At 38.7% G+C, this 17534-nt stretch overlaps 2 protein-coding genes and 1 non-coding gene across 4 annotated transcripts; all 3 read left to right on the forward strand.

The window, feature by feature from the left end:
* The first annotated feature begins 711 nt into the window (after positions 1-711).
* On the forward strand, positions 712-963 carry LOC112156333. Its single transcript, XR_004949652.1, has 2 exons — positions 712-806; positions 902-963. It is a non-coding gene; the product is annotated as an uncharacterized LOC112156333 (transcript).
* Positions 964-2375: 1412 nt separating this feature from the next.
* Positions 2376-4928, forward strand: LOC112155736 (uromodulin-like). Its single transcript, XM_024287591.2, has 5 exons — positions 2376-2491; positions 2582-2827; positions 2901-3066; positions 3158-3244; positions 4178-4928. The coding sequence occupies exons 1-4, from the start codon at positions 2376-2378 to the stop codon at positions 3242-3244; spliced, it is 615 nt and encodes a 204-aa protein (XP_024143359.1). The 3' UTR covers positions 4178-4928.
* Positions 4929-9332: 4404 nt separating this feature from the next.
* On the forward strand, positions 9333-17148 carry LOC112155737. Of its 2 annotated transcripts, XM_024287592.2 has the most exons (18): positions 9333-9440; positions 10126-10224; positions 10725-10819; positions 10939-11163; positions 11279-11341; positions 11498-11594; positions 11715-11841; positions 12011-12248; positions 12336-12571; positions 12654-12716; positions 12811-13010; positions 13088-13213; positions 13309-13493; positions 14741-14892; positions 14983-15228; positions 15301-15466; positions 15563-15649; positions 16611-17148. In XM_024287592.2, exons 2-17 carry the CDS (start codon positions 10179-10181, stop codon positions 15647-15649), a joined length of 2352 nt encoding a protein of 783 aa, XP_024143360.1. In that variant the 5' UTR covers positions 9333-9440; positions 10126-10178; the 3' UTR covers positions 16611-17148. The 2 variants fall into 2 exon arrangements, with proteins under 2 accessions (XP_024143360.1, XP_036072674.1); XM_036216781.1 differs by lacking the exon at positions 9333-9440 and having other exon boundaries at positions 10031-10224.
* The last annotated feature ends 386 nt before the right edge of the window (positions 17149-17534 follow it).

Consider the following 17534-nt stretch of genomic DNA (forward strand, 5'->3'; position numbering starts at 1 on the left):
GGAGTCACTGCAAACTTTTCACTTGATGGCTTATCTATGTCTGTGTTCTTTGATGGAACCACAGCTCAGATCTACTTGAATAAATCTAACAGTTTGACTTATGAGGGTCTGTGTGTGGACTCTAGCAGTTCCTCATCTTCAAGGCTTCCCAGTAACTCCAGGTAACATCTGATCACTAAGTCAGAGTCTCACTGTTTGATGAAACTGAGCAGAACAACAGTCCTGATGGTGTTGTTTTCACTTCCAGCTGTCAGGATCAGTATGTAGACACTGGTGATGACACCATTGACTGTGCTGTTGTCACTCAACAGTAAGCAGATTTCTATATTCATCTTTTGTGATAAAAATCAATTATAAATGATTATCTGTTTAATGTCTTCTCTGTTCTCTCCTGCATTGAACAGGTGTAGCATCCTGAAATCTGCCCCGTTCTCCTCCTGTAACTTATACGTTGACCCAGAGCCGTACATTATTGCCTGCAGAAGTACTCTGTGCAAATATCCTTCAGTGGACAATCTCAGGTGTCAGTTCCTGGAGGCCTACGCCAAAGCCTGTGAGAAGAAACAAGTTGACCTGCAGAACTGGTGGACAACAGCTCAGTGCTGTAAGAAAGACTTGAAATGACCTTTGTTTCCCAAAGCACAAAATTCTCAGAGTAACACACATGTTCTTGTCTGCAGATCACCCAGAACTAATCTGTGAAGACAAATGCAGTGATCACGAGTTCTGTGGAGATATCCACGGAAACACGGACTGTCGCTGTAGAGCCATTTTTGCCTCCCAGTACACTGAACAGAACAGACTGGGTATGTCAGTTGGAATCCCTGGTTAAAGGAACTTGAAGTTCAAAGATTTGAATCAATATTTTGACTTCTGGCTCACATGTATTGTTTTTTTTCAGGAGGTCCAACTGTCTGCCAGGACAACACTGCTTCACTCACTCTGGTGGGTTGTCTCCTGAAGGAAAAATCCATCGACTACACTCACTTACACCTCAGTGACCAGACCTGCACAGGTGTGATGGACCCGGACAGTCACATGCTGAGTTTCAGCTTCAGCAGTGACAGTTGTGGAACTGAGGTCAAGGTGGGTTTCTCCTACAACTTCTTACTCTCCACAGAAACATCTTCTTTTCTTTCTGAGCTTTTTCTGCTCCTCGATAGTTTCAGCCTTAGTCAAAACTGCCTTTAGGGTAGGATACGGGACAACTGGGGCAAAAATGGCCACAACTTTAGGGGCATTAATGTGGCCCATACGAAATATTGAAGTTGAAGACAGCTCAGCTAGGAAGCCAGGGGTTGCTATAAAAAGATTTGGCAAAAGAACACCTTAAAAGCCTCTTGTACATAAAAGCTGAAGGGCAAGTTTACACTTCAAAGCAATTTGTAAAATCTTGTTTCCTAATGGTCGCATGGTCATTGGAGCAGAATATCCCCAGTGAACTACTCGCCAAAAACTGCACCCTTTATTAAACACAACAATACTTCTCAACAATATAGTCTCCAACACATTACACAAGGAAGGTGGGATCTCTGATCTTCTGTCTGCAACCCCATCCCTTGTGGGGGGAACCGGAACATCAGCAATGTTGGTCGTGTCCCTTTGGTCCTTGGGCTTCCTGGGTCCAACAAGAGGGATCCCTGAGTTCTCCGGCAGGGCCATGAGCCGGGATTCACTTCTCTCCTTTTCTTTTCCATCTGGTCCAAAAAGAAAAACAAAAGCAAACAAACATAATTAAGACAAATAAAGTTTAGCCTCAAAAACAAAAGGGGGTTTAACAAAGATAGTCCTTGGATGTCAGAAGATTTATGACTCTCGGTTGTAACCCTCTATAATCCTGCGGACTGCACAAGGAACCCATTAGTGCTGTTCAAGTGGTAGGTGTAGTTTGTTTAGGAATTGTATGGACACCTGCTGACCATTTGCACTCAGTCTACAGTGGTACAGTACGCACACCTTACTAACAACCAGAGCTTACCATAAGGACACTCAACAACATCACCTGTATATCATAAGTGTGTAAAATTTCCTTTAGTCTTACAGATACTTCACGATACACTTAACACATGCACAACAATGTTAAGTTCCTAGTTCCTTTGAGGAGTTTATACGAGCCTCAAAGTGACGGCCACACTCACCTGTTCTCCCCTTAAGATACAACCACTCCTCTCTACGATCCTTCTCAGACAGGGAGAACTCAAAAACCCTCATGCATCCGTACAGGTCAACCCCACGTACGGGTGGATGTGACTAAGTCTTTGGAAACTTCTGTCCAGTTCTATTTACTTCAATTCAGTTTTTTGTATGGAAAAGAATAATATTTTGGTCTGATTCCTCAGACCAACAACAGCCAGGTAACCTTCACAAATGCAGTCATGACCCGGAACAGCTCCTCAGACGTCATCACTCGTCACGATAAAGTCTTCATTGAGTTCTCCTGCAGCCATCCTAAACCTCAGTTGCAGAATGTGGCCTTCAAGATTATAGACAAGTGAGTATTAAATGGAAACATTTGTTAGAATTACAATGTGAAACTTGTGAGCTGGTTTGTGAGTTAAAGTATCTTCTTTGCTCTTTTCAGCTCTGTGGAAGCTTTCCTCCAATCTGGAGAATGGAAGTACAGCGTGACCATGAAGGCTTACTCTGATGCTGCCCACACCCAACTTTTGGATCCAAAGAGTGATATCAGGCTGAACCAGAAGATCTGGATTGTTCTGGAGACCAATGGTCTGAATAAAGATGTGGTTTCTGTGGTGACCGACTCCTGCTGGGCAACCAGTGAGGACTCACCCAACAGCACTCCCAGATATGACCTGATCAGAGATGGGTGAGACGTTCAGAACCTCCTGATTCATTCTCCAAAATTCTGACCACATTTTTTTTTTCCTGTTTGTCACCAGGTGTGCAAACGCAGACGATGGAACAGTTAATGTGATGGGAAATGGAGAAGGAACCTCCAACTCCTTCTCCTTCAACATGTTTGAGTTCTCTGGAAAGGAAACTTCAGAAGTCTACCTTCACTGCCAACTGCAGCTGTGTGTTAAGAAGAACAACAACTGTGTGCCGGTACGTCTCAATGGAAACCTGACTGAACATGGATGTTTTCTGAGAACTGTTCTATGAAAAAGGAAAATCTTCTCACATCTTTGTCTTCCAGGGTTGTTCTTTTGCAGGTCGAAGACGCAGATCTCTCAGATACAGACGTGGAGCTCCAGCCTTGATCAGCATGGTCTGGACTCATTAGGTCAGACTTGATGTTAGTAAACTTTAGCCCAGGTGCCTGAATCAGGTCAGAGGTTACATGATAGAAGAAGTTCAACCCTTTTTTATGGAGAGTTTTTCACTCATAAATGCTCTCACAAGTCACTGACTGCAAGGTACATATTTGTTTCACAATGATGGAAGATAATGAAAAAGGATATAAAAAACTAACCGCAAGAGCTTCTATATTGGTCCTGCATTGTTTATTATTGCCATCACTGACAGCAAGAACCATATTGTTTCTGTAGTTTGGAACATTTCTGTGTCTTTGAGGGAAAATCTGACCCTCTGTAAGAGGTCGCTATCTTGAATTCTAGGAAAAAAATAGTTATATTACCAGCTACAAATGAAAACTCAAGAGGATTTCTTTGATTGTTTACTAACTTCTTGGGCATCATTGGGAAGCAATTAATAAATAAATGTTACAATTAGAAGTAGATTTTCAACGGCATGCGAATAGTGAGTTAGCAAAAGTGGCACTTTCCTTATTAGTGACAGATTTTTTAATGGAATATTGTGACAAATTTATTTATTTATCTCGGGCTAAAGCTAAACAAAATAATATGACATAGGATATGCACAGAAAAGGAATGTGGGTGTGGTTGGTAAATAACCTTGGTTGCTAAGGAATTTTAAAAGTATACTTTTGTGGATTCTTCTGAAATTAATGTTGATGTGTCCGGTGACCCCAGGCGAGCAAAACATGAAATGGTTGTTATGGAGATAAAATGAACAGAAAAGCGGAAAAGTGAAGAGGAGCTATGGAGAGCGTAGTGGCTTCTTAGCAAATCAGGTTGGGTCAAAGGTGGGCGGCGAGGACAGCGGTGGTGTGTAGTGGCCGGAGGTGAGGGCGGGTACCGCCAATGGACCATACAACGCCGCCTATGACTTTCATTTTTTTCTATTCTCTTTCCAGGTGATTTCCACTGAAGTTTTGACATTTCCAGACATGATCCCGGCTCTGAGCTCAAATGTGTGAAAGAATCTCAGTTCTTGTTGCTATGAATTAATTTTTCAATCAGAATTTCAACTGTTGATTTGAGGGTTAAATTCAAAAAAAATACTTTTTTTTTTCTTGCATATCATTTTGATCTTCTTTTCAGTGCTTTAGTAATAACGTGGGAAGGGAAAATGTGAGTTTCCTTTAGCTTTTTTAAAAAATCTAACAATATGATCTATGAATTTTAAAAACTAAATCAAACTGTATATTCTGTAATTTTGCTTTATCAAGTCAATTTGAAGAACTATTTCAAATTATACAAAGTATCTAAGAATTATACTGTTTTCTATTTTTGACTGGTGAGTTTTTTTATGGATGTTGACACATTCATTGAAGACTAGCTAAAAAAAATCAACATATTTCTAAAGACATTTGGAGTATTTGGACTTATACCATAAAAAGTGATTCATTGTGTGGGTTTTTTTTTAATTTCCTTTCACAATTTTTGGTTAAAATTTAAATAATAATGGGAAATGTTTCGGTTTGGTCAATGTATTTGGTTTCATTTTTTCTGCATTTTAAAGACAAAAAAATAAAGAAAAGGTGTGATTAAAAAAGGCTGAATTTTTATCTGTGTTTACATTTATACTTGTTTTTTACAATGTCATTTGTTCACATTACTCACAATAAGTTAGAAAAATCATAATTTACCTGAGTGTTTTTCCTTTTTGGTAAACGATCATCCAGTTTTTGCTTCAGCTGGTACCAGACATGGTTTATGGAGTTTAGGTCAGATTCCACTTCCTGAAGTCCAGCTGTGACTTTCTTGGTACAACAAGGGGAGCATTATCATCCATGAACAGAAAGTTGTGGGAGTGCTGGTGGAAGATGAATGTTTCTATGATGTCTCTCAGTAAGAACCAGCAGTAACTAGGCCGTATATAAAAATGAAATCAATTTTGCACCAACTGATGATTCCTGCCCAGATGTTCACCCCCTCCACCAAAGCAAGGTGACTTGACAGTAGACTTTTGCTGCATTGTCCAGGTCACAGTCTCGTGTCCATTGTAAATGTTCACTGCAGTGTCTTGATGTCAGTGGATTCACAGTCTGTGTAGGAATTCCTAAAACGTGAATTTGTCACCCTTCTAAATTCCATAAACTCTTAGTATTTGCACAGAAGCAGACAGAGAAGGAATGCAGAGGATGATAAACGCAGTGCAGAAGATAATAATTTGTATCAGTCCTTTGCTGAAAAACTTCTACAGCTCATGCTGACTATTAGCTCAGAGACCGGCCACGCCCCCAATTCTTACCCGTTTACCCTGCTGGTTCCTGGCAGCCGATACTGGTACAACCAAACCTGAACATACAGACAGGAAAAAGGTTCTTCAACCAGATCCAGTATTTGACTAAACAATGTAAAAGCAACCATGTCATTTAATAAATGGATAAGATCTGCAGAGCTCTGGAGACCACAACCGAACCCGGTCTGGCACCCAACCCCCACCCACATTAGACTGCATTAGACGCCCCTCCCCCTCTGCTATGAGACAAAGCCATGACACAGTATTATGCATTCAAAAGGCGTTTTGGAGGCGCGGTTTATACATGATAAAACTGCTTTTTACATCCGTCTTGGGACAACTTCAGACTATGATAGTACAGACTAAACAGCCATTTTCTGACCGTAATTATTACAGTTCTATGAGTCAGTGAACGCTCGAGTACTGAAGTTCATACCGACATCAATTTTGATTGGTCCTTGTGTTAACGCCACCCCAACGCACCACAACGAGGCCAAGCGTTTTGTAATCAAAACTTTCAGATTCGTAAACGGTAAAAAAAAAGATTTGTAAGTGAAAAAAAGATTTGAGACTGAAAAATACGTTTTGTAATTGAAATTTTGAATTTTTAAACCTAAAAAACAGAACATTTGAAACTGAAAACATGTTTATTTTCGAATAAAAAAGTTTTAGACATTTTCATTTTTTTGACCAAACACCAATTTCAATTTATTTGATTTTATTTAAGTTTCAAATAATATTGGCCCTGATTTAGCTCCATAGAGTTCATCCACCTGATCTGATTTATCTTACGACCCATGACATTCCTTGTTGTGAGTCTTTGTCCCTGCTATAGGAAGAAGTTGTATATTGTGAAATTGTGGATGATACTTTCAAATCAACAAGACTGCCACATTTATTTCCTTTCTTTGTAATAAAAAAGCTCAAGCTGGGGATGGAGACAAACTATTCATTCATGCTTAAGCCACCAGAGAGCACTGTTTAACAAAAAAGAGTTTCCACTCCTGGATTTAAACTCCTCCAGAGCTTTTCTGGTTGACATTTTTCCTCTCATTCATTTGCCCATTGAAGCTGTTTTTTGGACGTTAAATACTAGAAGTTTTCTGTTGGTCAGTTGTAATTGTGGCTGTCTTACAGCCTGTTGGGAGAAATGTTGCAACAATCTGAATAAATCTCTGCTTGTTTCATCTGTAACACTCAATACTGGTGGCGGTTCTACACTGATTAACTCCCTGGGCGAGAACACTTGTTGGAGATAAAAATGAGTTGAAGCAAAATGTGACCTGATGTTCCAGTATGGTGGAAACGTACATTTTTTTGCATAACAATTCGTGGCTCAACATTTCTTGGAAGAAATGGTCAAAAATGACATTAATCATGAAGTTCATTTTCAGGTTATACATTTTATTTGGCCATTTGACACAAAACTTGAAGTCAAATGTTTGAATTTTATAAACCTGTGTTACCGGGGTGTCAAACTCGATCGCACATGGAGTCAAAATCCAGAACGTAATTTAGGTCGCCGCCGAGCAGGATTAACACTTATGGAACACTGTAAAACTAAACTTTAAAAATTTTAAAACTTACAAAATGGAACATAAAATGTCAACTAAAATCTTCCCAAAGAACTTCTACACATTCATAAACAATTGATCTATTGTTTATTTATCAATATGTTTTCATGTCGAATTGGCTAGAAATGACAAATGCAAAATACATGTTATATGGAAAATAAAAGCATCCAAAAGTATAGAAATGTATAACAAAAAAGGACATTATTAGCTGAAGAAATTAAATTAAAGGCGCCCTATTGTCCCAGTTTATTAGGGATTGCACAATTGAGGCTGGGCTCTGTGATTGTAAATAAAACACTCAAAAACCAGCGATTTTGAGGCCTTTTAAATAATACCAATGTAAATTACATTCCGAGAACAGATTAGTGGAAACATTTTTGAGTTTCTCATGAGAGTGAGAATAATTGACATAGTCGTGGTTTACTGACACATAAGGATTTTTAATGGCTGGTAGCTATGTTAAAATGTCTGATCAGATGTTATGAACTGGAAAATGATCATTCATGTAGAGAAAATGGTATGGTTGAGCTGGGGTGGAATTATATAAGTTTGCTTCCTCCCTTTCAAGTGATCTATAATTTGATGCCTAGTTTTCTTGTGTCTTATGAACGTCACATGCATTCTTTTTTTTTTTTTTAAACATTTCAATTCAAGTCTTGCTGAGCTGACATGCAAATAAAAAAATGATATATTTTCTTATTATTAACACTGTCTAACTTGCTACTTTTTACTGCTAAAATAATGTAATAAAATGACAAAACTCAATAGAAACTCACTGTTTTACTATCTATTACATTGTTTTTAATATAAAAAATGTGTTTCTTGATTTAAATTTGATGCCATTTCAGAAAGAAAAAAAACTTTAAAATTATATATTTGTCCCCCACAAAATTAAATGGATTGTTTTTTGCTATAATTATTTCAGTGGTATGAATATTTTGGACCTAAGAGCAAGTCCATTTTTTCAAACATCTTTGCTGTCTTTCTGTGACAAGAGGAATTTAATTCACTTGAATCAATAATTTATTTAAATTCCTGTCGTAAAATTATTTTTCATTTCTTTTTAACTCTATCTTTAAGTCCAAACTTTTCTCTTTTGTTGTTCTATTTCTTGACTTGAATTTCCTATGGGTTATATAGAAAGTGGACCTCCTAGTCCTCTTTCTGGTAGGTCTGGAGTCAGGAACGCTGTTCAGATGAGGGTGATAAATCCAGTCAGAAACCAGTAAGTCAGGTTCACCTTTGCCGCGGGAGGATTAGATCCTGCACAACTCTGTGCTCCTAAATCTTGTCTTCCGGAGGCAACAGGCTGGTTTTACTGACAGATGACATAAGCATTTCAGGCATTTGCATATCCAACCATGTTCAAGGCGGAAGTTCCTGTGTCCTTAGAGGGTATAGCAAGGTGGGTTCACACGTTTCGTATCTGTACAGCTCCTACATCCTGTTTTCCTGCCTTCTGCAAAGTAGTGACCTTGGCTCTCACGGGAAAGTGAACCGCTTTGAATCTCAGCTGATAATATATGAACATCAGGAGAAACACTCAATCTGTTCTACAAAATGAAAATCAGGAGAATATTTACTACATTTATGTATTTTTATTGCATGTTATTCGTTTTCCTTGTGTGCTGCTCAATAAGATAAAGGACACCTTACATCACACCTCTCTAAATGACGTATCCTAATGAAGTGGGTCACTATTTAGTCAAAAAGAAGGTCAGGTGTTACAACTGTGGACACACATGAGGAAAAGACATACGCAGAAAAACAAGCCGTGCAGGAATTCTAATAATCTTTTTATAGAACAAAAGCAAAAGTAGACCTACGGTTGTGACAAACCAGTTTGACAAACTTTCTGAAAAAAACTTTGAAAACCAAAAGTATAGAACAAAGAGTATTAGACAAAAGATAACTGCAAAAATAGTCAAACAAAAATAAACAAAAAAGATTTCTGCTTTTGAGGAATTTTGTTACTGTTCCATCCTGAGTAGATTCACAGAGGTTGCTGGAGCCTATCTCAGCCATTCCAGCCAAGGCACTCTGAAGAACGCATTTCTTTGAATCTCCTAGTGAACAAACAGGAAATAAATTGTTTTTATTCTTAACAGGAAGTTTATCAGTGTGTTTGTTTTGCATTCTTCCAGTATAAGATAGAAGTTGATTCTTCACGCCTGCTGGTCCTCCCCTTAAATTCCTAAATTGTGTCAACAAAAGTCAAGATGGAGATATAAAAAAGGCAGACGGGAAGGTAGAAAGCAAAGCGAGGATGGTGGCGTTCTTCCCTGACACAGAAGATTTTATCGTTTTCACCCTTCATTGAACATCAGAGAGTAAAACACGCGTCACGCCTTTTCTAAGGTGAGTTTAAAGCTTGTTTTTACTCACATGAATCGCAAGGAGAAAGTCCCTGAAGCATTTTGACTAAAGGGGAGGAACAATTTGATTCTTATTGTTGACAAAACAATTCTTAGTCAATCTTGAACGATCTGATTCTCTGACCTAAAATGGATCCAGAACATCTTTATCCAAAACTTAATACCTAGTACTGAACAGTATAAGTGAAGTTTTCCAGATTTGTTTTATTTCTTCAAGATAATAAATTAAACGTGTGTACAAACAAGTGTGGCATTATGGTTTCCCCAAAGCCACAAGAAAACTAAAAACCAGAATATTGCAGGACTCTCCAACAAACAAGTAAATAGGAATGAAAGTCAAATCCATTCACATTTTAGTTTGATAAAGTTCTGTTGTTTTTCCACATCACAATAATCCAAAGGGAACATTATTAGAACATTCTACCAAACTGTGTGGTCACATGACTGTAAAATTCAGAATGTTTGGACTGGAATGATGGTTGATTATTGTTTCAGTGCATAGCGTGTATGTTTTCTGCTCTGATGGTACTCAGTCATTTTTTTATAGTGAAATAAACCTTAAGTGTGTCAATTAAAATAGTATATTTTTTCTATTTTTGAACAATATTGCAAAATAAATAAATACATCATTTTTTAGTCTGTTTCTCTACACTGAATTGCGGCTGCAGAGTTTCTCCATCAACTGGGATTCTGAGACTCCATTGTGGTAACTTCCTCCAAGATGCTCCGCCCCCTGCTGTTCCTGTTTGCTGTTGCCGGTCTGACGGGTTAGTCAATGAAACAGAAGATGTTTTTGAATAAACTGGGAAGCCTTAGAATCTTATTTGTGCATAAATTTAGAATCTAACTGAAGAAAAAACAACAACAACCGGAATACATAATTATGCAAAACAGTGAAATGAAGGGGTGGGATTACATAAATCTGCTTCTTCCCACTCCTTTTCAAGCAATCAATCAAACTCTATTGACTTGAATGAACCAAATGTGACATCATTGTGTTTTTTTTTATATTTTCTAACCAATGCATTTAATAGTTTCTGTAATAAGTTTGAAATATTTTTGTGTTTTGTCCTGTATTTTTTCAATCTATGCTTGAAATAAACCAAACAATCACTCAATCAATCAAACTCAATTTATTTAACCGCTGGGTATTTATAAAAATGTTTTGGTGAGAAATGACTTGTGTTCAGTCGGTTGTTGTAATACAGGATTTTTTTTTCATGATGTGATAACAGCTTGTTCTTCTTGTATGTTTCCATCTTTTCAGATGCAACCTTTTATTTCCAAATTGTTAACAACACTCAGGTCAACACCAGCGATTGTCCCATCACATATTATGGACAGGAGTACACAACAGTCTATGTGAGAAACAGAAAATTCATCAATCAAGAATGTTTGCATGTTTAGCTACCAAAGTTATTACAAAACTAAACTATATTTGATCTACTTGATACTAAGAAACTATATCTATTTTTTTATAGACAAACTTCACCGGTGAAGACCTGTTTGTTTGTTTCAACGGCTATTACAACCCTGAGGGCAACGGAGACTGTATTAGGGTCCCGAATACCGACAACAGAACATATGTTGATTTAAATAATGACAATGATCCTTCTTCTTGGACCGGTTTGACAGATTTGGTCCACAGCTCTGTAAGCACCGTCACAAACAATGTAACATGCTACTTGATCTTCTCTTTCAAATCAGTAAGTGTGCTTGTTCAGTCTTCAAGTTTCTTTATTCAAACTAAGCAGCTGTCAGATCAAACTCTTTTTTGCATTTTGAGATCAATCCTTCATGATATTTGTTCAACATTCACAGAACATGGCTCTGTTTGGCATTGGGTCCCAGTCAGTTGTGTATTGGGATGGCCCTCCACCAACGGTGAGTAAAAGTTTAAATGTAACTTTTTATTTAAGAATCTTCTGATAATTTTAATGCAGAACGAACATAGATACATTGGAACCTTTTTTGTTTAAACTTTTTTGCTGATTTTTTATTTTTGTGTGTCTTACACTCATTTATGTTTGCTCTTTCTAGTCTATTAGTGTTCTGGTCAATGGAGACGAGGTAGAAAAAGTGTATGGGGTTCAGAACAATTATTCTCTATCAGACACCAGTGGATGCAGAATCTCAGGTTTGTAAGTGACAGTTTTGTTGAAGTTGGATTTTTTAATCAAACACTGATGATGATTGAGTGAACTACCACACCGATCAGAGTCTCTGTACACATGAATTTGTCTCTTTCATTTCACAGGTTTTGGGGTGAAACCTGGAGATACACGTCAAATTCCCAACACCTGTACTTTCCTGACATGCAGCAGAACCAGTATTACCTCTATGAAGACTTGTGGTCCGCCGGGACAATGTGACGGCTACAGAGCGTAATTACCTTCTTGATATTAATGAAATGTGTCTCAAGTTGTCTGCAGAACAAAGTTGCTGATTTACACCTGTTAATTTAGCTTTATGTGTAACAATATCACAAACCCCCCTTGAATCTCAGCTGTTGCTTACAATGACATTTTTGTTTTACTTCTTCGTCTCCATCAGCTGCTCAGTGAAAGGACTCTGCACAGTGACCGGTCCCACTGTCATTGACTTTAGTGAACAAATCAACTCTGTGTCCGACCGGTGTGAATACTCTCTGCTGCACGATCAGTCTACTGGATTCTCTCTGAAGGCCAACTTCCTGGACCGTCGTCGCAGAGATGTGAGCTTTGTGGACAGTCTCACTCTGGACTTCAGTGACAGTGGTGACATTCAGCTGCTGCAAGGACACAGAGTCAAGGTAAGCTGGATAAAAACCTCCACTCTTCTGCTCTGAAGATGTTTGAGGAGTTTTACTGACTGTTTCCTCCTTCAATCTGTCCAACAGGTAGCAGGATCACCTGTGACCCTCACCAGTTCAGTCCAGACATTTAGTGGAGTTGATCTCTCCAAGGACCAGACTGGAGTCACTGCTAGTTTTTCAGTCAATGGCTCATCTGTGTCTGTGTTCTTTGATGGAACCACAGCTCAGATCTACTTGAATAAATCTAACAGTTTGACTTATGAGGGTCTGTGTGTGGACTCTAGCAGTTCCTCATCTTCAAGGCTTCCCAGTAACTCCAGGTAACATCTGATCACTAAGTCAGAGTCTCACTGTTTGATGAAACTGAGCAGAACAAAAGTCCTGTGTTGTTTTCACTTTCAGCTGTCAGGATCAGTATGAAGACCCTGCTGATGACACCATTGACTGTGCTGCTGTCACTCAACAGTAAGCAGATTTCTATATTCATCTTTTGTGATAAAGATCAATTATAAATGATTATCTGTTTAATGTCTTCTCTGTTCTCTCCTGCATTGAACAGGTGTAGCATCCTGAAATCTGCCCCGTTCTCCTCCTGTAACTTATACGTTGATCCAGAGCCGTACATTATTGCCTGCAGAAGTACTCTGTGCAAATATCCTTCAGTGGACAATCTCAGGTGTCAGTTCCTGAAGGCCTACGCCAAAGCCTGTGAGAAGAAACAAGTTGACCTGCAGAACTGGTGGACAACAGCTCAGTGCCGTAAGAAAGACTTGAAATTACCTTTGTTTCCAAAAGCACAAAAATTCTGAGAGCAACACACATGTTCTTGTCTGCAGATCACCCAGAACCAATCTGTGAAGACAAATGCAGTGATCATGAGTTCTGTGGAGATATCCACGGAAACACTGACTGTCGCTGTAGAGCCATTTTTGCCTCCAAGTTCACTGAACAGAACCGACTGGGTATGTCAACTAGAATCCCTGGTTAAAGGAACTTAAAGTTCAAAGATTTGAATTAATATTTTGACTTCTGGCTCACATGTAATGTTTTTCTTCAGGAGGTCCAACTGTCTGCCAGGACAACACTGCCTCACTCAGTCTGGTGGGTTGTCTCCTGAAGGAAAAATCCATCGACTACACTCACTTACACCTCAATGACCAGACCTGCACAGGTGTGATGGACCCGGACAGTCACATGCTGAAATTCACATTCCAAAGTGACAGTTGTGGAACGGAGGTCACGGTGGGTTTCTCCTACAACTTCTTACTCTCCACAGAAACATCTCCTTTTCTTTCTGAGCTTTTTCTGCTCCTCGATAGTTTCAGCCTTAGTCAAAACTGCCTTTAGGGTAGGATACGGGACGACTGAGGGTAAAAATGGCCACAACTTTAGGGGCATTAATGTGGCCCATACGAAATATTGAAGTCGAAGACAGCTCAGCTAGGAAGCTAGGGGTTGCTATAAAAAGATTTGGCAAAAGAACACCTTAAAAGCCTCATATACATAAAAGCTGAAGGGCAAGTTTACACTTCAAAGTGATTTGTAATATCTTGTGTCTTAATGGTCGCATTGTCATTGGAGCAGAATATCCCCAGTGAACTACCCGCCAAAAACTGCACCCTTTATTACACACAACAATACCCCTCAACAATATAGTCTCCAACACATTTCACAAGGAAGGTGGGATCTCTGATCTTCTGTCCCTTCCTCATCCCCTGTGGGGGGAACCAGAATTTCAGCAATGGTGGTCGTGTCCCTTTGGTCTTTGGGCGTCCTGGGCCCAACAAGAGGGATCCCTGAGTTCTCCAGCAAGGCCATGAGCCGGGAATCAGTTCTCTCCTCTTCTTTTCCATCTGGTCCAAAAAGAAAAACAAAAGCAAACAAATATAATCAAGACAAATAAAGTTTAACCTCAAAAACAAAAGGGGTTTAACAAAGATAGAGCTTGTATGTCAGAAGATTTATAACTCTTGGTTGTAACCCTTTACAATCCTGCGGACTGCACAAGGAACCCATTAGTGCTGTTCAAGTGGTAGGTGTAGTTTGTTTAGGAATTCTACAGACACTTGCGTATCACTGGCTAACCCTTGAGCCATTACGCACACCTTACTAATAACAAGAGCTTACCATAAGGACACTCAACAACATCACCTGTATATCATAAGTGTGTAAAATTTCCTTTAGTCTTAGAGATACTTCAGGATACACATAACACATGCACAACAATGTTAAGTTCCTAGTTCCTTTGAGGAGTTTATACGAGCCTCAAAGTGACGGCCAGACTCACCTGTGCTCCCCTTAGGATACAACCACTCCTCTCTACGATCCTTCTCAGACAGGGAGAACTCAAAAACCCTCATGCATCCGTACAGGTCAACCCCACGTACGGGTGGATGTGACTAAGTCTTTGGAAACTTCTGTCCAGTTCTATTTACTTCAATTCAGTTTTTTGTATAAAAAAAGAAAAACATTTTGATCTGATTCCTCAGACCAACAACAGCCAGGTAACCTTCACAAATGCAGTCATGACCCGGAACAGCTCCTCAGACGTCATCACTCGTCACGATAAAGTCTTCATAGAGTTCTCCTGCAGCCATCCTAAACCTCAGTTGCAGAACGTGGCCTTCAAGATTATAGACAAGTGAGTATTAAATGGAAACTTATGTTAGAATTACAATGTGAAACTTTTGAGCCGGTTTCTGAGTTAAAGAATCTTCTTTGTTCTTTGCAGCTCTGTGGAAGTTTTCCTCCAATCTGGAGAATGGAAGTACACCTTGACCATGAAGGCTTACTCTGATGCTGCCCATACCCAACTTTTGGATCCAAAGAGTGATGTCAGGCTGAACCAGAAGATCTGGATTGATCTGGAGACTAATGGTCTGAATAAAGATGTAGTTTCTGTGGTGACCGACTCCTGCTGGGCAACCAGTGAGAACTCACCCAACAGCGTTCCCAGATACGACCTGATCAGAGATGGGTGAGACGTTCAGAACCTCCTGATTCATTCTCCAAAATTCTGACCACATTTTTTTTTCTTGTTTGTTACCAGGTGTCCAAACGCAGACGATGGAACAGTTAATGTGATGGGAAATGGAGAAGGAACCTCCAACTCCTTCTCCTTCAACATGTTTGAGTTCTCTGGAAAGGAAACTTCAGAAGTCTACCTTCACTGCCAACTGCAGCTGTGTGTTAAGAAGAACAACAACTGTGTGCCGGTACGTCTCAATGGAAACTGGACTGAGTATGGATGTTTTCTAAGAACTGTTCTATGAAAAAGGAAAATCTTCTCACATCTGGACTTTGTCTTCCAGGGTTGTTCTTTTGCAGGTCGAAGACGCAGATCTCTCAGATACAGACGTGGAGCTCCAGCCTTGATCAGCATGGTCTGGACTCATTAGGTCAGACTTGATGTTAGTAAACTTTAGCCCAGGTGCCTGAATCAGGTCAAAGGTTACATGATGGAAGAAGTTCTATCTTTTTTTATGGAGAGTTTTTCACTCATAAATGCTCTCACAAGTCACTGGCTGCAAGGTACATATCTGTTTCACAATGATGGAAGATAATGAAAAAGGTTATAAAAAACTAACCGAAAAAGCTTCTATATCGGTCCTGCATTTTTTATTATTACCATCACTGACTGCAAGAACCATGTTGTTTCTGTAGTATGGATCATTTCTGTGTCTTTGAGGAAAAAATTGACCCTCTGTAAGAGGCCGCCATCTTTAATTTTAGGAAAAGAATAGTTTTATTAGCATCTACAAATGAAAACTCTTCCAGGGGTTTACTTTTATTGTTTCCCAACTTCTTGGGCATCATTGGGAAGCAATTATGAAATAAATGTTGCAATTAGAAGTAGATTTTCAATGGCATGTGAATGGTGAGTTAGCAAAAGTGGCACTCTCCTTATTAGTGACAGATTTTTTAATGGAATATTCTGGCAAATGTATTTATTTATCTTGGGCTAAGGATAAGCACAGAAAAGGAATGTGGGTGTGGTTAGTTAATAGCCTAAGGAATTTTAAAAGTATACTTTTGTGGATTCTTCTGAAATTAATGTTGATGTGTCCGGTGACCCCAGGCGAGCAAAACATGAAATGGTTGTTATGGAGATAAAATGAACAGAAAAGCCGCCATTTTGAAAAAAAATGGTGTTTACATCAATTTGTCGGACACAGCCCAGCCTTACAGAGAGTGAAGAGGAGCTATGGAGAGCATAGTGGCTTTTTAGCAAATCAGGTTGGGTCAAAGGTGGGTGGAGAGGACAGCGGTGGTGTGAAGAGGGAGTCTGTGAGGGCGGGTACCGCCAATGGACCATACAACGCCGCTCATGACTTTATTTTTTTTCTATTCTCTTTCCAGGTGATTTCCACAGAAGTTTTGACCTTTCCGGACATGATCCTGGTTCTGAACTCAAATGTGTGAAAGAATCTCAGTTCTTGTTGCTATGAATTAATTTTTTAATCAGAATTTCAACTGTTGATTTGAGGGTTGAATTCTAAAAAAATACTTTTTTTTTCTTGCATATCATTTTGATCTTCTTTTCAGTGCTTTAATAATAACGTGGGAAGGGGAAGTGTGAGTTTCCTTTAGCTTTTTAAAAAAATCTAACAATATGATCTATGAATTTTAAAAACTAAATCAAACTGTATATTCTGTAATTTTGCTTTATCAAGTCAATTCCAAGAACTATTTGAATTTATACAACGTATATAAGAACTATACTGTTTTCTAATTTTGACTGGTGAGTTTTTTTATGGATGTTGACACATTTTTTTGAAGACGAGCTAAAAAAAAATCAACATATTTCTAAAGACATTTGGAGTATTTGGACTTGTACCATTAAAAAGTGATTCATTGTGTGTGTGTGTTTTTTTTTATTTCCTTTCACAATTTTTGGTTAAAATTTAAAAATAATGTTTCTGTTTGGTTAATGTTTTTGGTTTCATTTTTTCTCCATTTTAAAGACAAAAATATAAAAAAAAAGGTGTGATTAAAAAGGCTGAATTTTTATCTGTCTTTACATTAATACTTGTTTTTTACAATGTCATTTGTTCACATTACTCACAATAAGTTAGAAAAATCATCATTTACCAAAGTGTTTTTCCTTGTTGGTAAACGATCATCCAGTTTTTGATCCAGCTGGTACAAGACATGGTTTATGGAGTTTAGGTCAGGTCCCACTTCAATTTTTCACTGACTGATGATTCCTGCCGAGATGTTGCACTTCCTCCACCAAAGCAAGGTGACTTGATGGTAGACTATTGCTGCATTGTCCAAGTCACA

Source organism: Oryzias melastigma, linkage group LG18 (genome assembly GCF_002922805.2).
Source record: "Oryzias melastigma strain HK-1 linkage group LG18, ASM292280v2, whole genome shotgun sequence".
NCBI lineage: Eukaryota > Metazoa > Chordata > Actinopteri > Beloniformes > Adrianichthyidae > Oryzias > Oryzias melastigma.